We start from the raw sequence: 22,864 nt of genomic DNA on the forward strand, positions 1-22,864 counted from the left end.
TGATCTTATCTATTTTATATACACTGTTAAAATTCTTCACAGAGCCACCGGGACAATGAACAATTTAGCTAAGAAATAAAAATAAGCAAGTGAGAAATAGCATTGCATTAAGTGAGATGCATTTATATTTTTGTAAATAAAAACTATAGTTATGCAATTATTAACCAAATAGAACATAAAAAATTTAGAATAAACACAAAAAATGGGGTAAACTTTAGCACCATATTTTTAAAGATAAAGCTTTTATGGCTAAGATGAAAGATGTGAAACTATATACAAAGACTGATTGTAAATTTTTTTAAAAATACCTTTTGTATAGTTGGCATTGCAAGTTTATCATGTACTTAGTAATCATTGACTTGGTTTAGGAGAAGTTTTAATCATAAAAGAACGGTAACCAAATATTCTAAACAATTGGTATTTGTTAGAAAACTTAGAAAGAGACTCATATAGTCCAGTTTGTAGAATTAGAAGACTTTGAGTACGGTTAAAAAGATTCTATTTGTGAAGTTTTCTACATTTAAAATGACTATTATGTTAAGTAAAAACTCAGATAAAAAGTGAAAAGCCAAGTAAAAAGCAATCTAAAAGAGCTGAAGTTGTAGGGTTACCTGTAGGTGACAAGTACAAATTCTAAACATTTAGTTGCAGCCATTTGCTTTTTATCTCATTGGTTGTCTTGGTGGTTGTCATGCCATTGTCATCAACATAAAGCATCTATTTACATTCTTATCCCTGCAAAAATGACTATAAATAAGAGAGTGTGCTAGGCACAATTGCAAGCTAAAGTTATACTCTTGTTTAGGTAAGTGAAATAATTTCGGAAGTAATTTTTTGCATATTCACTATATTCATGCAACAATTATTCATTCTCAAACTGATTTATCTTCTATTTTTACGCAGAGATATCCAAGTAGGTCTCAAAGAAATGAGCACATTCAAAGGTATGCTCATTTGCATAGTAGTTCCTTTTTCTACCTTTCAAGATTCACTTCCTCACTCTTATTGATTTTTATTCATTGTTTCAGATATTCAGTGTTGGCGGTCTACACTTTCTAAGAGAATATTTTTCAAGGTTGTATTAGATATCTTCATTATTGACTTTCTATGAATTCAGTGTAATGTTTTTTTATTCTTCTTTTTTACTTTTACTGGATTATTAATGATATTTTGTTTTATGTTTTTAGATGAATGCAATTAACATTCCATATGACTTATTCCTTTCACATATCTTGAAACAAGTAGGACTTCCTCAACATTTTTTCAAGTATCCAGAACAAAATATGGTGGGTTTGTCCTAAGCGACTATAGTTTTTAGCTATGACGTTCAAGATATTGATAGACTATGAACTGAGCTAACATCATATAGTACTGAAAGTGTTGAACATGCTAAAGAGTTGGTCGCGCTTTATGCGTTAGAGTACATAAAGAACCACTATACACTGTAAATTTTTGACTATAGTAGGCATAAGTTAGAGGAGATAGAAAAAATGAAATATTCATATACTAATTCACTGGCGGAAAACAAAAACCTAAAAAAAAACTCAGCAAATTTGGAAAAACCTTTATGAAAATTGTTGTCACTGCAAGTGCACACCGCTAAAGATTAAAAAGATTTTATGTTTATGTACTGAAGTTGGGTGGGGCTTTTTGGTTTTGGCTAACAGAATATAAACTCTACTAAATATGTTTAGTTGCTATGCTGTTAGTTATCTTAGTTTATTTTGGTTAGTTAAGTAGTTTTGCCTAGAAATGATGTGGTTGCATGTATCAGCCATGTATAACCTTAACAAATGTTTAGGAAGGATATTTATTACACATCTATGTAAAAATATCATATTAAAGTTATATTATGAATTTATGTTTACAAGATTTTCTTTTTATTACTTTGTTGTTCTATTTTTACATTGTAAATTATTAATAATAGTAAGACTTTAAAAAGTTGAATGATTTTTTCTTTCATATTTGTTCATGGTGAAAAATAGAGTATACCTATGTTAATCTCTATACAATGCATCATTATTATTATATTGATTTCAATCTACGAACATATGATGTTTGCTAAAAAAAGTCATGTACAGTTTAATAGTACATTATGATAAAGAGGACATTAATAGTAATAGAACTTTCACAAAAGCTGGAATTGTTTTTTTCTCATATTTGTTTCTTATTAAAAACTATATGCGCTTGTGTTAATATTTTTATAAAGCATCAACAAATTTCATTCTGTTAATTGCAAGTCATGCAAGTTGACACTTTATATTTTGACAACAAATATACTTAGTTAAATTTTGTGTCGGTTTGTGTTATAGTAATCAAACTTTGTGATGTGGAGAACAGTAATAACAAAACTTTTAAAAAGCTAAAATTGGAATATTCAACTCTTAATGAAAAAAATAATTAGAATTTAATGGCAAAAAACTGACACATAAATGTAAAAGATTTATATAGATTTTAAAATAAATTAATTAGCAAAAAATACAATATTAGGTTAAAATAATATGATGAAAGATAATTAATATCCACAACAGTTGCTATTGAAAGAGTGACATTTACAAAATTGCCCATATCCATAATATATGAAATAGTTGAAATAATGTATCATCTTAGTTGGTTCTTATTTAAATTTTATTTATAAATGAGGTGTCACGACCCAAATCCGAGGGTCGAGACCGACGCTAGAGAATAGGTGTGTTAGCTCCAAAATCCGTAACAAGCCTAAGATCAAACAAAACTTTACTCGATACGATCAAACATACATCAATCATATAATACTTATCACATGCCAGGATAACACTTAAATCAACTGGTAAACACACAACGATCAAAAGCGGAAACAAAACGGTATATATATAACATATCGTATCATTAGAATACAAAACAAACAACCATTCTATATATAAACATCATAATAGGTCTGGCATCTACAGATTACTGCAGCGCTAAGCATACACAAAGCCTTTCAAATTGAGAGTTCCGAATCAAAGAATGGAAGCTCGACCTCCTCAAATAAACCAAAGCCTGAAGAAAAAAAACACTATGGGGAGGTTAGTCAATACTGGGTGAGTTCATATTTACAAAGGTATTGTAAATATAAATTGCATATACAGAAAACAAACTAACATCCAATCTGAAAACACACATCAAAGCAAAACAACTATCCAATCCGATCAAAACCCTAATCTTAAACTTATAATACCAATGAACTGAACTTACGTCAAAACTTATCATAATAAAACTTCCTTAATCTGAATGGTATGGTCCCGAGATAGTTCTAACGAGTTAACTAATACCATATGGCATAGTCCCGAGATAGTTCCACCAAGTTAACTCATGCCACTATTCAACTCCAGTGATCGAGTGTGAGTCCCGAGATAGTTTCATCAAGTTAACTCACAAGATACAGGTTCCGAGATAATTCCACCGAGTTAATCTCGTATTTACCAAACAAATTCTTCGTACTAAACTCAACACATCTAAAAGACAAACACATTGAAACCCTAATCTTACATCGTATCGCAACTTCTTATGCTATATCAAATCGAATTAATCCAAGTGGTACAGTCCCGAGATAATTCAACCGAGTTAACCACTACCATCACTTAATCCTAAGTTGTGAGTTCCAAACAATTGCATCGAGTAAACCTCATATGTATCACACGTAATCCTACTTCGTATACTACAGCCAAAATAATCATGAACTCATATCAAAACATCATCAAACATATCGCAAAATCACAGAACACGCAATGGATCCAAATCCCAAAAACACAAACACCAATTAAAAAAAATACGCAAAGTAAATAGCAGACTCACAAACACCGCTATTTCCAATCCACCATGTATATCAAAACCGTCAAACTCCTAATCCGATAGCTGAAATAACACGTTAAATCCGTAGGATTCAATCCTCCAAATTTAAAAAATTTAGCTAAGAGATTTCTGATATTAGAACGGCGAGAAAATTGCATGGAGCACGACAAACCAAACATGTCGTTTTGGGCCGAAATTTAAGTAGTGGATTTGATATGTTTTACGTCTAAATATATAAAACAAAAACGGTAGAGGTGAAGAGGATGTCGATAGCTTCGATTTGACATAAACGTAGAATTCCGATATCAGAGTAGAGAGATATCGACCAAACAAACTCGACGTATTAAAACCATTTTTCAGAAAATATATCGATCAGAGAAGAACGAACTACATATGTTTTATATATATAAATATATATATATATATACATCGTCATGTGTCCCTGTGCATATGCGCAACGTGTCGCCACGTGTTATTGTGCATGCACGCCACATGTCGTCGCGCATGCGCGCAACATGTCTCCGCTCATGCATCGCCACTTGTCTCCACTCATGCATCACCACTTGTCTCTACTCATGCATCACTCTTCTATATCCATCAATTTTTACATCCAAAACTCTGTATTTCGATGTTTTAACTTCAGGGTTTTGTCCAAAACTTTTACGTCTTCATTTAAAGATGCATATTGATATATTAATTCCTTAATCCCACTCATGCCTGCTTTAACGAATAGTAATTTTTCCACTAATTTATCACTTTGCGATAAATAAATGAGACCCATTTCGGTCAATATCCTTAACATCCTAAGATTTATTAGACCTCACTGATTTTATTATCGCAAATTAGAATACGTGGCAAAACTTAATAATCTTAAAAATACGGGGTATTACATGAGGTTATATTTTCTGGGAGACACAATTTAAGTCAATGTCGGTCCAAATATTGCTGACAGATTCCGGGTGCTACTGGTTGAAGAAAACATATATACAATATCTGGTTTTATTATTCTTCTAGTTTCGAATAATTATAAGATCAACGACCACCCTTTTTGTATTCGTTTTCTTGAAAATGCTACAATTAGACAATATTGATAATCCTTCATTGTCAATTCTATTTGACAATTTAACTTGCTTAGCTTCGGTGAATTAAAAGGCCATATTGATAAGATTGACTATTTATGCGGTACATATTAGTAATGTTAAATGCATGCTTTTTATTTAAATTGTCTTTCCCATATAATTATGTTTTCCTTTTTCAACAGCAGATACTGTGGGTCAATTAGTGATTATTGAAGATGTTCAATCAATAAGAATATCTAATCGAATCAAAAGCAAACCTACTTTGGATTTTCAGGATTCAAGGTAACTTTTAATTATTATTATTTTTCCATCGGATATTGTCATGTATTCTAAGACGTCTTTTTTTGTTAACAACAATGAACAACTTCAAATTGCATTATGAAAAAAAAAATGCTATTGACTTTCCAGATTATCAAGTTATAGAGTGTTCTAAACAAGGGCCTGTTATTTTGGTTGCTACAGTCGTCCTAGTTAAATCTGCATCTAGTCCATATATTTATCACGTGTTTAGCCGGTTGCTCATTAATTTAAATTAATACATCTATTCTTGGAGTGTACAAGTAAGGCTATACTAAGTGGGACATCAGCCACCAATTTCTACATTAATCCCGAGCTGCCAGAAGTCAGTCTTTTATCGACAAGTTTATGTTTTAACTATATATGCCTTGCAGTTTGTGTTTGAAAAAATTAATTTAGCCATGTTTATAATATCTACCAAACTAATTTTTTATTAATTATAGTTTGTTAAGTCCTTATGTTGCATTGAAAATTGTTCAGAAAACATTTGAGCCGCCAATTGACCTGGAGACCGTAAAACATGTTAATTACAAGTCCATTACAAAGTTGTTGCAACTTCACATCCATACAGATAAGGGATAATTTATTATGCTGTGTTTTATCTTTCAATCCATAAATGTAGATAATTAGTTATAAAGAAATATTTTCTTTGACAGGATACCAAATACACATGCCAAGCTACCATTAAAAAAATTGTTTCAACTAACGGTTGGTGGTATAGAGCATGTCCACGGTGCAAAAGTGGTTTGCAAACTTATGATTAAAATGTATATTGCAAAAAATATGGTTCCTTAGCCGATGTTCCTATACTTTGGTATTAATTTATTATTGTTACCATTAGTGATTAAAACATGCGTATTTTTATTTATTTATGTATATTTATTTCTCTTTTAGGTATTGATCGACAATTATTGCTAAAGATGAAACAAGGAATATGCCATTTATATTGTTTGGTCAAATAGCATAAGAGTTTATCGGCTCGCCTGCATCTACTCTTTCTACATTGGCAAAGGACATATATGATATTCCCCCGATTATGACCAAAATTTATGGCCAAAAAAGAATTTTTCAGCTTGAAATGAGCGACCACATACAAAATTTATCAGAGATGGAGTTTAAGGTCATTCATATATTCAAAGAGACACAATTGGTCAAGATGGAAAGTCCTAGTCCACCAGCTTCACAGTCTTCCCAAATTACTCACCCGAAATTCTCTTTCTTCGGTGTTATCGGTCAAAACAAGAAAATGCTTGAATTTGTTGTTGTTGAAGCAACATTGTCTTCTGAAGAAGCTAAGAAAACCAAGCTCGACTAGTATCCATTGGTGTTGACTTTATATTATGGATTTAATACAATTGGGATGCTAGCTATTATGTATTTTTTTATTTGACAGTTTTGCAGTTCCTACTAAAAACTACGTTTATTATTTGCCTTCTAGTTTGAAGTTAATCTATTTATTTTAAGCTATTACTTTTAGTCATCATTTACTTATTGTTTTTGTTAATTTTGAAGCAACGTGAGGGTTACGTACTAGTTTATAAGTAAAAAACAACATTAATCTCATTTTTCTTTACAAATGGAACCAGAGATGCTCAGAAATTGAGTCTGGATGAGTTCAAGTCAATCTTATTTAAATTTCAGTATTTTTAATGTAAGTTTATTTCTAACTCAAATTCGATTTAGATGTCATTTATAGTATTCACATTCAGTATGTTATTCTATTTATACAAATTCCGATCAGAAATTTTTAGATATTTATTAAAATTAATATGATTATAAAAAATTAAGTTTGTCTAAAAAAAATTAGATTAGTTTTGTGAATTGAATCGAATTGAAAACAAGAGAAAATTATTTTAAAATCTCTCATATTTGTTATAATTCACAATTTGATCCCTTTTGTTCGGAAATCAAACGATTTGATCCCTCACTTTTGATTCCGTCAACAATTTAGTCTCTTTTTATTTTTAGTATTAGTCAATCAAGTCAAAAGACTTAGGGATTTAAAAAATTTTCAAGTTTGAGAGATCAAATCGTAGACAAAAATAAAAGGACTACATCATTTTTTTAAAAATTTGATGGATACCGAATCCTACACTAATTATAATGGAGCCGAGTCACATGAGATCTATTCTCAGGCGATACCGGACTCCTACCAAGAGAATAAAATACAGGATGAAGGCGGCCGAATCCATAGGATTCGGCGATATACCATTCAACAAGACAAAGACCGAATCCCATAGGATCCGTCCAAAGAGGATCGATCCTGAGATCCGGATAGATTGCCAGATCTACTATAATATCTCGAAGTACCTTTATATTTGGACACAATCTCCAACTTAAGAAGATAAGCTCTATCTTAGAAAGACGAGACTATTTAGGAAGACGTTTCTAAATAGGACTCATGTCTGAATACGGTAAATCACGCCAAATCAAGGTTAATCCCTACAAAGTAGATTCACTTACCTACTATGACTATACAAGGTATGCGATCATCTACTATAAAAGGAGCATGAGGTATGACTGAAAACGCAATTACATTCATATACTCAAAACGCTGCTCAAAACTCTAAACTGACTTTAGCATCGGAGAGTTAATCGGACAACCACCGTCCGGTTAGTTTTACCCTGTTTTGTAGGTCTCATTCATCGGTTCAGAAGGCAGACTCCATCAAAAATTAACTTTTTTTTTGATTTACTTTTCTAACTCGGTTGACAAACACCAAAAATTGACAAAAGGGCTAAATTTTTGACGGAAATAAAAATAAGAGGCCAACTCATTTAATTTTTAAATAAATGAGATCAAAATGTGAATTATGACATATATAGAGGGCTTCAGAATAATTTGCTCTTAAAACAACAACTAACTTATAACTATGCATTCTCAAAAAAAAAAAACTTATAACTATGCAAATTCGGGCCAAAGTGGACGGATATGGACGGGCTGGGCCAATATCCAGGTCCATGATTGGGTTACTGTCGTTTAGGCCATCTATTATCCATGTAATCCCACTTCCTATACGCGGCAAAAATCTAGTGACACCAGGAGTAAGCAAATTACATGGAGCCAGATGTAAATCTATTTTTACGCCACGTGTCAACCTGCTTACTCTACTCTGTCTCCAAAACTGCAACCCAGTTTAGCACTCACGTGGGAGATCTCACACGTTCGAGAAGCCAACGTGGGCAAAACCAGAAACGTGGCAAACAGAGATACATCGGCCGGAATTAACATAGATGTCGAGTAGTGAGCTGGCATGACACGTGTTCATCGTACTCTAGCCTGTGTGCTAAATAGTAACCCTCTTTTCTATCAATTTCTCTCTCTACACACTTACCTTTGCTCGCAGGAATTCTCATTTTCTCTCTCTACATTTTAATAATATATTTATTGTGTTTTTAGGGTATTTCAGCTATGGAATTAGAAATATCTTTCTCGTGCTCTGGTTCCTCGTCGTCGTCGGGAAGTTCGTCTTCGGCGGCGGCGGTGGCGGTGGCGGGGGATAACATGGTGAGCATAGAGCTGGAGGCGGCGGAGGCTCTGGCGGATTTGGCGCATTTAGCGACGAGAGAGAGTGGGAGCGGTGATTCTGGCGGTGGTAAATGGGGAAGTAAACGTAAACGAGGTAAAACGAGAGTCAAAAGCGAGTCTCCTCCGCTTGACTCGTTCTCTAAACCGGTTCACGACTCAGCCCCTAGTTGCCCGGATCTCTCTTCCGTTAGTGTTTTCTTTCCCTATTTTTTTTGCTGATGTTGGAGTTTTTTTTAATACTATCACTGTTGTGAAATTTATTATACTAATTTTTGTTGTGAAATTTGTTAATATTTGGTGAGAATAGTTGTAAAAATAATTGATTGAAATAATCAAATACGGAATTTATTGTATCACATGCAAAAAATAGTAGTACTGAGGGATATAAATATAGCATCATGAGTTTGTTATTAAATTTATAATGATGTAAATGATTTTCTAAGTTGTTGGTTGTTGATATATAAATACATTTTCTAGGTTTGGTTGGTTTTATATTTTAGCTAGTGTATCTGAGTGTGGAAATTGTAGCATTGCTCAAAAACTAAGTAAATGTTAGTGAATTTTAATATATTAGTGAAATTAATACAATAGTCTAGAGAGAATGTATTATGATGAACAATAATCTGTTTAAGATATTTGGAATTTTGGACTTAATTGTTTAAATTAGAATTAATGAATATTGCTCGTAAAGCATAGAGTCTATTGATTTTAACTCATCCGCAAAAACTTTTTTCTTGATTTTGATTTATGATTATCATACAATTGATTTTTGTAAATGATCCATTGATGTCATCCAATATGTTTTTCACTAATAACATTTTATAATGATTTTTTTTACCAATTATTACAATATTTTCTACAGGGGTTTGAGAAATATTTTTGTTTATCAACAGGATCCAGGCATTGTGAACCAGGTGCAGCAATGTGGTGGACTACTATGCAATAGTGTCATTATAAAGCCTGCAAAAATTGAGCAGGTTTCAGATATAAGTAAACCAAGTGAACTAAATCCTGCTCCTTTGAAAACCCATCCATCACATGGGGGTGGGAGGTCGAGGAAAACTTTAACTGAGGTAAAGTTTCACTCTTCAGCAATGCTCTTTCAATGCTCCTTAGAAGCAGTGAAAGCATTTTCTTGTTTCACATTCAGGAAGAAAAGGAAGAACGGAGACTTCGTAGGATATTGGCAAACAGAGAGTCAGCTAGACAAACAATTCGGCGCAGGCAGGTAATTAATGTCTGCTCAATTTGGTTGATGTTCTGCTTATAAGTTCAGCTTCATATTTCTTATTTTAATAGCAGATGCATGGGATCATTAGTACATTTGTTGCTTCAATTGTATGTCTTCTTATTTAATGGCAGCATTAAGGTATGTCTTTAGTTATTCAGTCACCGGGAATCTCATTTGTTTGATGACATTTCCACTCCATAACCAAAAAATAAGGGCAAAGCTGCATAAAATACTTCATTACCAAAATATAACGGCAAAATGATGTAGAATATATATCTAAGTGAACAACTAATCATAAGTTAAAAACAAAATAGTTGTTGCAATACAAATTCCGGATCAAGACAATCAAATGTTTTTGAGTGTCTTGGATTCTTGATTTCTTTTCTAATGAGATGAGTGAGTTGTGTTTTTCATGTGCCTCTTGCTGGAGAATACATTATATTACTAATCTTACTGCATATGGAAATTTTCTAATAGATGTCAGATTGAAAGCTTTCTCATGGTAACTGTGCATCTTGTTGTGTATAGATAATGTCCATCAACAAAATGTATATGTTCTTTTTCACCTCACATTGCTCATTTAAGTCCAACCAGACTGATTCTTAGTGTGGTACTTGTCACATCATCTTCCTTCAGGCTCTTTGTGAGGAGTTAACCAAGAAAGCTGCTGATTTAACTTGGGAGAATGAAAGCTTAAAAAAAGTAAGCAAATTCTCAGTGATTGTAGCCATCTTTACTTTTTTTTCTTCCAATAATAGCCAAGTATTTCTGGTTTTTGTTTGGAACTGAGATTTATTGTCTTTAATCAAAATTCCAAGTTATTACCTTTTTTCTCACAACGTTCTAAACTTGCTAACATTAGCTTTTTGACATTTGATGAAATTTCTTGTGCAAAGGAGAAAGAATCAGTCGTGAAAGAGTTTCAGTCTTTGGAATCCAGGAATAAGCATTTGAAGGGAATGGTAAGTCTTTTTTCCTCTCCTATTTTTCGGATACAAAATTCACATTTACACCGATTAGACCCTGGATTCCTCGTCTTACTTTACCAATTTTGCTAGATGGCTAAGTTAATGAAAACGGAGGTAGCGGAATCTTCAACAGACATTAAGCCAGTCCATGATGAGAGGCTTAATAACCCAACTAGAAACTGTCAATTGCTCATGTATAACCAACATCAACTTCCAGCACTCTGCTGGCCGTCCATCATTCCATCTCCGAATGCTGTCCAATCGCATCACGGGCCTCAGACTGCTATTGTCATTCCATCAAACATTTCCATGCCACCTAATGGGAAGATCGATTTGTCCCAGCAGCATCATCAAAATCCATTGACTGTCAATGGATCAGGGACACCCTTATATATAGTGCCATGTCCTTGGTTCTTTCCAGTTCCTGATCATGGGAATGCTCTCCAACCACAGCTCCCCCTTGGGCTGAAATATGCACTAGACGGAACTTCTGTAAATGATCAATGTACTAGTACTTCATCTTCTAAAGCTGCTTTGCTAACGGAGAACCAACTTCCCTTGATATTTGGAAAAGTTAAATCAGAAGCTTCCAGCTCAGCAGAAGTCAGAATTATCAATGATCTTAATGAGGCACCGGTAGAACTTCCCTCCGATGGAGGCGGTCAATGTGCAGTACTCTTTCCAAAAGCAACAGGTCTTGCGCCGGTAACTGTGGAAGAAATAGCTGTTGCTCCTCTGACTATAAAAGATACAATTCTTGCTCCTGTACCACTACCTTTGGTTGCTATTAAAAATGAAAGCATGCTCCGGTCAGAGTTTTCCTCGAATTCTGCTGGCATTTGCACCAATTCTAGGCAACTGCAGAGTTCTCTATCAGTTAAGAATCGAGATCCATTTAAATTCCGAAGTAAGAAAATAGTGGACGCAGCTGCTGCGGCAGAAGCAAGAAGGCGGCGGAAAGAACTAACAAAACTTAAAAACCTACACAGCCGCCAATGTCAGATGAACTGCTGAACTTTTCAAGGTCAGTTTTGGCTTCTTGATAAATGAGTTCTGGGAAGCCACGTTATCTGCCCTACTGTTTGCCAACACCAAAGCAGAGAAGACTTGAGGTCAAATTGGTTATACATCGCTATGACTGCAATTATAAGCTCTGTACTTTTCATATGTACTCTATTGCGGGCAAATTTGTGCTGCCCTCATTATGCTCAAGTGCGTCAATGGATTGGAAGCTGCGAGACTTGGAAGACAGCATACATATGGAATGTGCAACGATGACTTGTTTATCTCGGAAAGTAAGGTATGGAATCAGTATATAATAATGCTACTTTTTGGTGGATTGAGCTAGGATGGGCGGTGAAGAAGAAGCTAACTAAGAAATTATAGCATATATGTAGTAAACGTTGCTGCAATTTTGGTGGGTTAAGGATGGGCAGCTAAGAAGAATTGAGAAATGAGCTTAATATGTTGTAACACATTCTTGTTTTTGGATAATCTTTAGCTTAGGAGAGGGATATTTAAACCTTTTTAACTTGGGGATTGAATCCTTGTATCTGTCTTGATGCCTCTTGTACTTGATTAGTTACTACTAACATGAATGCTGTTAACTATAACTAAGATCAACCTAGTTTATCCTTAACTAGATTAACCCAAAACTAGGATAATTTATAATTGTAAACAAACCAATTTGAAGGAGTCCGCAAGTTTCTTTTCTGCATAGTTTGTCCAAGATTATGTTTAAATAATCTGTATTAAAAATGTGAATAAGATGGCAATTTGGAGCTGAGCGTAATGATTATCAATCTATTTGTCCGAAATAATTTTGGCCAAGCATAATCTGAATTCCAATGGAAATTAATGAGGCTTTTTGATAAGATTTTATAGAACTTTTTTTTATGCATTATTTGCATTTTGATTTACTAATTTGTTGGGCATCACATGTGGTACAAGGAATTTATTGGCGCATTCGAGAGTTTGTGGGAGAAATTAATCTCACGACTTTAGCAGAATTATGCCCGGTTTTATTAGCTCATTGGTATTATCATACATTTTTATGCCTGGTTTTATTAGCTCATTGGTATTATCATACATTTTTTATTTTACTTGTTGAAACAAATTTACTTTTAGGAAGTTGAAAAAAAAACATTACGCGAAATATGTAATCTCACATGAACAACTGTTCTTGTATTTCCTTCCTGCTATTTCCTATGTCATGACATTTGATGTTACATACAGGCATAAGCAGTTAGAAAGTTTGAAATTGGGTAATATTATATGAATATTCCATTTTGATTTGGGGAAATATATATGGATTTGTTGTAAATATCAACATATTAAAGAGTTTCTCTAACTCGGCGGATTTAGGGGGTGAAGGAGGGTCAGTCGACTTTCCTTTGATAAAAATATACGATGAGGGTGGTATTTCATAAAAAAATATGGTGGGTGCTTTACCATCCTGTCTAACTAAAACGTTTGCTCCTCCATTGGTGGAGGAGGGGCAAAGACTTGTTTTAAACAGCTTTTAAGGTTTTAAATGAACAAGGAAATGAGCTTTTGATAGAAAGTTTATTTCAACTCTGTAAATATTATAATACGATTATTTCTAGAAAAAAGCAAAATAACTTTTCCATCTAAAATTAGACCAAATAATTTATCATTTAACTAAAAAGAAGTAAAAAAAAAAAATTAGTTGTGTGACAATGTAGTTTAACTTAAAAAAATTAAAATGAACCCTAGTCGTCCAGTTAAAAAAAATTGACCCCCCTCTCGACGAGATTCTGGTTCCGCCACATAACCAAGTCTGGGATTGAGAATTTTAAAGTGTTATTTTAGATGAATAATTTGTTTTTTTGGAGTTCTGAAAATTACTGCGAGGAAAATAGGAAATAATTTTTTTTAAAAAATAAGATTGAATCAAATAATTAATTTATAATAAATTCAAAAAAGAAGAAGAAGCAGATCTTTGATGAACATGAACTGGTAAGTAATGTTATTTCTTCATAATAATGAATACAAGCTCATGATCAATAATTTTGCTACTTATCTAAGCCAAAACTAAAAACTAAAATTAAAATGAACTAAATGAATCTAAATACTCAAAATTCTAAAGAGTACAATAGGGCTCTTGACACTATGCTTGTGATCATTCCACTCAAGCAAAGCTGATTGAATCCCTTTTCCATTTGCCATTTGCTTTCCTTCCACTATAACCTTAAAATCTAGCTTCTCATGCCTTGTTTTGAAAGTTAGGGTTTCAGGTATAACTTTGACAGAAAAATTCTCCGGACATTTTACCGTCGCCTTATATACCGATGGCCCGTATCCCACGTGAGTCACCGTCCGGTAGTACACGGCAGAAATGTTGGAATTAGGGTTTTCTAGCTGCAAATGCATTGAAGGGTAGTTAAGGCCATCCGTGCCTTGAGCAGTTTTAAAGTTTGCGCAATTGTATTTTTTCTTGTCGCCAAAAAGTAAACCAATTAGGGTTCCATTGTAACCTTCCTTGCATAAGAAGCTAATGTAGTTGCTCATTGAAATGTCGTATACAAGACCGGGATGGATTGCTTTTCTTGGGTTGATTTGTCCTGACCCTGACCCTAATTCCATGCTCTTATCTTTGATCTTTATAGGTGTTGCTAAAAAAAGAAAAATTAGAGGTCGATTAGAATATATTCTTAGTAAAGTGTTTACCAAAATCAAATTGTTTTTTACTAATGAAGAGGGAGTTATAAAATCTGTTAAAACTCGAGTTCGCTCTCAAATGTGTCGTATCAATTTTAATTCAATATAATTTTTAAATCGTATTAAAGTGGCACTAGAAATTGAAGTTTTATTTTAACTCATTTCTCTTTTTAAAATTCCAAACTTAAATAAACGTTAATGTGATAATTAGTGGCAATATAAAAATTTAAAAGCTTAATTGTTTAGAATTTATGAACGAAAATGAACTTTCAATTTTAGCAATTTAATTCACGAACTCTTATTATTTGCAATTTAAAACACCGGACATATAAATGTTGATGTGGATGTATAAATAAACACTGTTTTCATTGTTCAAATCAACATTTTTTTGATGAAAATTTACTCCGACATTGCCAAGATTAAAAATTCGTGTTAAAATTGCAAAATACGCTAAAAATTATGATTTTATAAAGCAATTAAGCCTAATTAAAAGTATAAAATACTCAGTTAATTTAGTTAACCAAATTTTCAAAAGTCTTAGCCATAATCGAATCCATTTTTTTTATTGCGAAACCAAAATAATAAAAAAAAATCACCCAATTTTAACCGAAATAGACCAACTAAATCAATAAATTCTATTTAACAAACCGACTAAAATATACGGTTAGTAAAATGTTACCGGTGGTCATGAGAGCAGACTTGATCATCGCCGGCGTCCAGTCGGGGTGGAAGCTCTTAATATAGGCGGCCGCCGCAGCCGCATGAGGGCAAGCCATCGAAGTTCCGGATAGAAAGTTGAATTTGGAATATCGGTTATCAGCTGTATCTCCTGTTATTGTTGCCAATTCTGAGTATCCTGCTAATATGTCTAGTCCTGGTGCCACCAAATCTGGCTGTTAAATTCAAAAAAAGTCCGCATTATTAATTTTAATTACCTTAATTTTCCGGGTGAGGTAAAAATAAATTTGCAATTTTGAACCAACCTTAAGGATGTTGAGGCTGACAGCTTGAGGACCTCTCGAAGAAAAAGATGCTATTGCAGGGGCTGTTACAGTTACAGCTCTTGTCTTGTAAATAACCGCTTCAGGATTCCTGCAGTATTCATTTATCCAAAAACCAATTCAAAATATTGTTGAAAATATAATGTCCATTTAGTTAAAATTGTACGTATTAAAAAAATGTTTGTTTTGTCCTAAATTATATTAAGTATATCTAATATTAATGTAGCCCTATTATAGCTACTTAATGCTTTGTAAATTGAATTAAAAAAAATCATGTATTAAGAATGGATAAATTTGAAAGATAAAATTATAATTATCTTTAAAATATAAATGGACAAATAATTATATAAATAAATTTAATTAAATGGACAACCGTTCAGTTAAGAACTAACCATTTTAATCAAAATTAAATTAATTGAATTACTAATTTTAACCGAAACTGATTTGACCAAATTAGCCATTTTTTTTAAGAAAATACAAAAGTGAACTATCCGAATTAGTCAGCTAATTTTTTAGATAAGGACACAAAAATACAAAATAAAAAAATGTAAATATTCAGTTAATTAAATCTTTAAAAATTTCTAATCATAATCGAAGATTTTTTTTATTAACCAAACGAATTAACCAAATCAATCCAAACTTTTAACTATTTTCAATTAAAATAAATCAATTAATTTGATTAATCAAATTTTAAACTCTTGAATGTGATCGAAATGAAATTTTTAATTAATCGAACTAACCGAGTTAACCAATTACCTGATTTAACTATAATAGAAAGGTTAATTTTGTTTAATCGATGATATCTTATTATTATTTGATTTGATATAACGATCAAGTGAAGCATATATTGTCACATTGTCGCCATATCAGTCATAATCATATTTATATTTGTATTATCTATATTCTATGTGATCTAAATATTCGTCTAACGTTAGACGAACACAAATTTTTGTAAGAATCAAATTAAAAAACTTAATTAGAAGTGATTAAAATTAAGGTAAACATAAAAATTTAAGACAAAACATACTTAGTTGAGTTGATGTAATGACCAATCTTGAGACCATCCTTGATGTTGACATTAGTTGAAGCTATTAAAGAAGTGAAAGCAATGTCTTCCATAGTAGTAATGGATAAAATTACTCCAGCTCCGTTAAGTTCTTTAAGGGTGGAATCTTGAGGCCCATTTCCAAGGCAAAATACAATTTTCCCCTTCACTTTGTTTATGTCCAATGACCCCCGATCACAAGCGCTATTATTCGCCAATTTGTCAAAATCAGATTCCATTGGGAAATTAATGCAATATTTGAAAGTAGGGATAAATTGCAAATAGGTACCTGATGTTGAAATAATCACTGTTACTAATGTTCTTTGCAAGAAGTCCACTTGTTAATGAGTACATTGCCTTTTCTGGTGAGAATGTGCTTATTGAAATTCCCTACCGACCAACGAAGGGGATTTATTAAGTAAAATAGAACTTCTTGACATGACCGTATATCATGAATCCCGATAAATTTTTAAATTAACTCAGTTCATCATGTAAAATTGTGAACTTTTTTATGGTTCGATTGAGTTAACATTTCTAATTATCGAAGGTCACTTAATTCTAGTTAGAGCAAGTTAACTCAATCACTAATTGAATGCAATGATCGAATCTAATTATGTGTCACAGAATCATAAAAGTTATAATAGTAAACTAGATTGATTAAAAAATGTCTTCCAAATCCTAGTATAGGTCAATATGAATAGGAATTTATAGGTGTATATCAAGTTCAAGTCAAGTCGGAATCAATTAATTTCAGAAAAGGTAAATTTAATTAAAATTATGATCACTAGAGCCTAATTAGTTTTTAGTACAAATTATAACTTTATAATTTGAAACACATACTATTTTCGTTTTCCAATTCGTATTAGCGAAAATATAATTAAACGGTGTTGATATATATGGATATCATAACTCATCTTATCATACTTTTTTGTTTTTGAGTTTCGACGTTCCACATCAGCAGTTTATTCGGATTTTCAATCGGTGATTCAAATAAAAAAAAATATTTCGGCAGAGATAACTTACAGTAGTTTTCATGCCATTGCCCAACTTGAGTGCAGTTTTAAACTGTCTATCAATACTAGAAGCACCAACGGTCAACATCCAGGGAGCAACATTAGACACAGAACCTAGCAAGGGCCCATCATTTCCGGCCGAAGAAGAAGTTAAAATTCCATGTTTCGCAGCATGAAAAGATCCGATCGCAATCGGGTCGTCAAAATAGTCCTTCGGCCACCCTCCGATTGAAATCGAGATTAAGTCTACTCCGTCGGCAATTGCATCGTCAAAGCCAGCTAGTAAGTCCATATCTGTGCAGCCATCTTCCCAGCATACTTTGTACATGGCAATGCGGGCTGATGGAACTCCGCCTCGTGCAGTTCCGTTACCAATTCCGTATAAGCTTGCGCTACTTACCGAAACTCCGGCGACGGTGGAGGAAGTGTGTGTTCCGTGGCCGTCGTCATCGGCTGGACTTTTGTCTCTAGTGTTCATGCCATCTATGTCATAATATTTTGCTCCTATTACCTTCCTGTCAATATAAATAAGTTTTCAGCATTAAATAATTTATTTATATTTATGAGAAATGTAAAGAATTGGACTATTTTTTATTGTGCAGCTGAAAATTTCTTTAATCCAACTTTAAAGATCTTGAGGGGAAATATATATATACCCAATTTCCAAATAAAATAAAATCTAGAGGTAAGATTTTAATGTTAGAAAATTTTAATATAAAGAAATTATTTTATTTAACATAAAAAAAACAATATATTTGAAAAATGAGATACAGCATAGATGAAATCCACTTGTTGTTTATTTGATTAATTCATTTACAAATAAAATTGTATTATAATTTTTGTACCATAAACGAGATTAGTTCTAGACTTTAAAATATTTTATTTTAGGAATTTTTTAAATAAGTGAAATATAAATATAAATGAAGGAAAAATGTATATATACTTGTTACAGCCGGTAAAATTGGTCCCTGTGATGCATTTGCCCTTCCATCTAGCTGGGGCAGGCCCGTAACCATCATCTTTGAAGCTAGGAGCATTCACATATATTCCTAAAAAACAGCCAACAATTAAATTCATAGTTAATACATAATTCAAGTGTTTATTTGCTGCTGTCCTAACAAAATAATAGTATATAGGCAAAAACTACAGAAAAACTCTCGCAGATTTCATAAAAGTACAGGTCAGCTCTTTTATTTTTTTAGATATAATTAAGCCATCTTTATTTTTAAATAGAACAAATAACCCCTTTCGGTCAATACCATTATAATCACCCGTTAATGGCTTACATGTCTCTCATAATCATATAGGAAAAATGTTCAAAAATAATTTTAATGTTTAAAATATTTACCAAAAATTTAAGGGGTTAACTGTTCCAAAAGTAAATTAAAAGGTTTTATTTCTTCAATTTTAAAAACAATAAGGGTTTAATTGTTCTATTTTACAAACACGAGGGTTTAATTGTGCCCTAAAAAGTATAAGGGATGAATTTGTACTTTTAAAAAAGTCGAGAGCTTTTTTCTACCTTTTACCTAATATATATTACAAAAAATTTATAAAACCTTTTCATCTTTTTACAAATCTAACAAAATTTTATAGTTCTATCACAATTTAAAACTTCTAAACATAATATTCAATGCATCATGCACATATTAATTAACTAATTTTAAAATTATATTAGAATTAAGGCCAACTTTTAATATTGAGATAATATTACGAAATTAGAATTTTTGGTTAAAAAAAAAGTTACCAGTATCCAACACTCCGACAATGATGTTACTCTCTAGTTGGAGACTCCTCTGTACATTTGGTGTCATTCCAAGGAAATCCCATGATCTTGTTGTGTGAAGTTTGTTCTTAGTATTTGCAAACACTGACACCACATTTTCTTCCTCTGCATTTATTTATTTATTTAGCTCACTGATTTTTTCGTAAAAATTTGAAGTCGAGAAATCAAGAAACAAACCCGAGCATTTCACTGCTTAATTTGTTAGACTTCAATGTAATTTTAGTGTTATATACAAAATGCACACCTGAAAGTTTGGCCACTTCATGGGGTAATAGCCTTGCTACAAATCCATTGAAGCTCCTTCCATAGCTATATATTTTTGATTCTCTTGCTATAGACTCACTGAAATATATTGCAAACATTATATTATTATGTTCAAATGTGAATATATTCATTATTAGGGGTCAAAATGAATTTTAATTATATTAATTAAATGTTTTATCCAATCAATTAAAAGAGTTAACAAACCGAAGTGAATAGTAGCGGATTTGATAAAGATTTTGTTTTTGATTTTTTGAAAAAGTTGAGTTGACTTAGTTATTTTTGACCTAGCTTTAAAATTTTAATTAACTCATTGCAATCTTCATGGAAAATTATTAGTTTAGAGTGATTTTAATAATATAAAAAGAGACATAAAAATAGCATAAACATGTTTTAGAAATTAACGCTGAGATCATTACTCTCCGATAGCTTTAGCGAGCAAGTTGTGGTGCTGATCTACCAGTGAAATCCCGGCTTCTGCTGGCAGGTCTCCCATGTAGACAATGTATGGCTGATCATAACAAGTCCATTGCATCAATTTCATGAGTGTTAAATTTATGCATGGTACTTAAACTATGTGCCATCTATCAAATTAATAAACTTCAAAAAAAATATTTTTAATATTATTATTTTCATTTTCTTTTCAGGTGAAAATATTAAACTTATGTGATAGCATGCTGAATTATATGCTTAGAATCAGGAGCGGAACTAGAAAATTTAAAATGGAGGGCAGAAAAATATAACTAATCATAATAAATATAAAAATATACATAAAAGAATAACATATACCAAACCATAATGCATATATATACTCAACTGATTAGTTAGAATGTTGATACAAATTTTAAAAACTACATTAAAAAAATGAAGTACGAATTTTAATTTTTTAAAAACTTTGCGGTGCAGTCGCCACTTAGAATACTTTAAAATACGCTTCAATACCAAATTAATTTGGTTAGAAATATCACTTGAAGCAAAACAAAGATTATGTAACGACCTAAATTGAAATTTAGATATCAACTGAAAATATATAATAAAATTTAAATACCACTCAATATTTTTTCGCAATGTACTATCGATATTTCATTAAAAATTGGCAATAATCAATCATGACCTACAAGCTTATCGGGCACCGGAATCGTCTCAATCTCGAGTTTGAACTAACTAACAAAACAAGAAATAAAACTACACAATAATTAATAAATGTACCTTTCTTTCATTGCTAATATGGACACAAGCCATTAAAGTGGCTTGAAGAATGATGAGAGTGAAGAGCAATAGTAATTGAATCTTTGATATTCCCATATTGTGATTCTTTAAGTGGAGTGTGAAGTTGAAGAATTGGAAGTAATTAATTAAGATTTATATAGATGAGTTCCAAACGAATTTAGTGAGTGTGTCATTAAGGCGAAAAATGGGGCAATAGAATAGAATTTTAGAATATTCAGTCTGTTTGATGACTGAGAGTTTAGTGGCTTCGTTTTTGGATCTTTTAGTGATCAGTGACTAATCAATATTCATTTTTAGTCTTTTTTTTTTATGAAATATTCATTTTAGTTATAGAACCAAGACAGGAAATCTGTTCTTTGTTCACTTCATCTAGATTTGCATCAATTTAGGAGGGTTGTGTTTGGATCAAACTTTGTTGTTTCGTGTAATCTTTGTTTTACCAACAAGTTTAAAGAAAGGCAAAGTAAATTTATATATTCATGATCATTTTTACAATTGTTTCTAAAAAATGAACAGTTTGATCCGTTAATTTAGCAGGCTGAGATAATTATATTTAGAGCAAATAATTAGGGTTAATTCCATAAAAAATCACGACCTTTACATGAAGTTCATTTTAATCACGACCTTTAAAATTTGACATTTAAAGGCATGACCTTTCATTTTGTTTTAAATTTATCACTAAAGTAGAATTCGGTGTATTTTTTCTAACTAGTTTCGCATTACGTGCTATGCACGTGGCTCGTAACGTAACTCGTCAATGTACATATTAGTAAATTTATTATAATTATATCAATTTTTTATTTATAATTAATATTAAATTAGTTAAGAATTTTTGTAAAAATAAATATAATATATTCGGTTATTAAATTTGTTTCCATACTAAATTTATTCTTCTATTGGTTTTGTAATAACCATAATTAAAAAATTAACTTAATTTTATTAATAATATCTTTAAAAATAATAAGATAGAAATTTAAATAATAATATATTGACCAAATACAATATTTTAATTTTATAGTTAAATCAAACTAAAAGATAGGTATTCCTACTAATTTGGAGATAATTTAGTTATTTTTTACATATTAAAAACTAAATTGGAGATAATTTAGCTACCTATTCTAATTAGGATTTTAATTACAATAGTGATTAATTAAATAACTAATTAGTTAATGACTATAAAACCTTTATTTAGTAATAAACTGAAAAGGATTATTCGGTAAATTTGCCTGTCCCCCCCCCCATCCGTGCTTTTATATATAGTATAGATTAAAAATTACTAATCCTATATACTCTAACTTAAAGATGATAATATTTGGTGTCGATTTATTATTTGGGTCATTCATTAATGGTTTAGTGAAAACTTAATTAATAACAATACACTGAAATGATAGATTTGAAAAAATATATATTGAAAGGTCATGGTTTTATACGACAACTTTTAAAGGTCGTGATTAAAATGAAGATTTGTGTAAAGGTCGTGACTTTTATGGAATTAACTCAAATAATTATGAGGCCCTACATATGGTATAATTCACACTTTTATCCTTTATATTTGAAAATCAAATGATATCATTTCTTAATTTGCTTCCATCAACGACTTAGTCCTTCCGTCCATTTTTTTATGCTAGTTAACCGAGTCAAATGACAATTTTTTTAAAAACAAAATTAATTTCAAAACATAATGTGGTGTTCCAATTTTGTTTTTGTAAACGTTTTCGTCCCTCAATTTTTGAAAATTAACATAAAAAATGGACGGAGGAACTAAACTGTTAGATGGAAACAAAACTAAGGAGTCATATTGTTTGGTTTTTAAACAAAAATGACTAACCTATAAATTATGACATATGTGGGGGCTTCAAAACAATTTACTCTTTTTTAATTCAATCAATCTACAAAACTTCTCTTTTCTATATGGACTAATCAAATAGAA

The 22,864-nt window shown here is 31.6% G+C and overlaps 2 protein-coding genes across 3 annotated transcripts; one reads left to right on the top strand and one right to left on the bottom strand.

The window, feature by feature from the left end:
* Nucleotides 1-8,340: 8,340 nt before the first annotated feature.
* On the top strand, nucleotides 8,341-12,530 carry LOC126679259 (uncharacterized). 2 transcript variants are annotated; one of them, XM_050374248.2, is made up of 7 exons: nucleotides 8,341-8,483; nucleotides 8,590-8,904; nucleotides 9,612-9,791; nucleotides 9,869-9,946; nucleotides 10,586-10,651; nucleotides 10,846-10,911; nucleotides 11,008-12,530. In XM_050374248.2, the coding sequence occupies exons 2-7, from the start codon at nucleotides 8,602-8,604 to the stop codon at nucleotides 11,929-11,931; spliced, it is 1,617 nt and encodes a 538-aa protein (XP_050230205.1). In that variant the 5' UTR covers nucleotides 8,341-8,483; nucleotides 8,590-8,601; the 3' UTR covers nucleotides 11,932-12,530. The 2 variants fall into 2 exon arrangements, with proteins under 2 accessions (XP_050230205.1, XP_050230204.1); XM_050374247.2 differs by lacking the exon at nucleotides 8,341-8,483 and having other exon boundaries at nucleotides 8,510-8,904.
* A 1,348-nt stretch (nucleotides 12,531-13,878) lies between these two features.
* On the bottom strand, nucleotides 13,879-21,055 carry LOC126676592 (subtilisin-like protease SBT4.15). The gene is made up of 11 exons (XM_050370825.2): nucleotides 20,914-21,055; nucleotides 20,124-20,215; nucleotides 19,688-19,785; nucleotides 19,405-19,548; nucleotides 18,601-18,706; nucleotides 17,668-18,172; nucleotides 16,934-17,034; nucleotides 16,627-16,848; nucleotides 15,582-15,690; nucleotides 15,278-15,491; nucleotides 13,879-14,552 (listed from the first exon to the last, which is right to left on the bottom strand). Exons 1-11 carry the CDS (start codon nucleotides 21,007-21,009, stop codon nucleotides 14,005-14,007), a joined length of 2,235 nt encoding a protein of 744 aa, XP_050226782.1. The 5' UTR covers nucleotides 21,010-21,055; the 3' UTR covers nucleotides 13,879-14,004.
* Nucleotides 21,056-22,864: the final 1,809 nt, after the last annotated feature.

This window comes from Mercurialis annua, linkage group LG4, assembly GCF_937616625.2.
Source record: "Mercurialis annua linkage group LG4, ddMerAnnu1.2, whole genome shotgun sequence".
In the NCBI taxonomy this organism is placed as follows: Eukaryota; Viridiplantae; Streptophyta; class Magnoliopsida; order Malpighiales; family Euphorbiaceae; genus Mercurialis; species Mercurialis annua.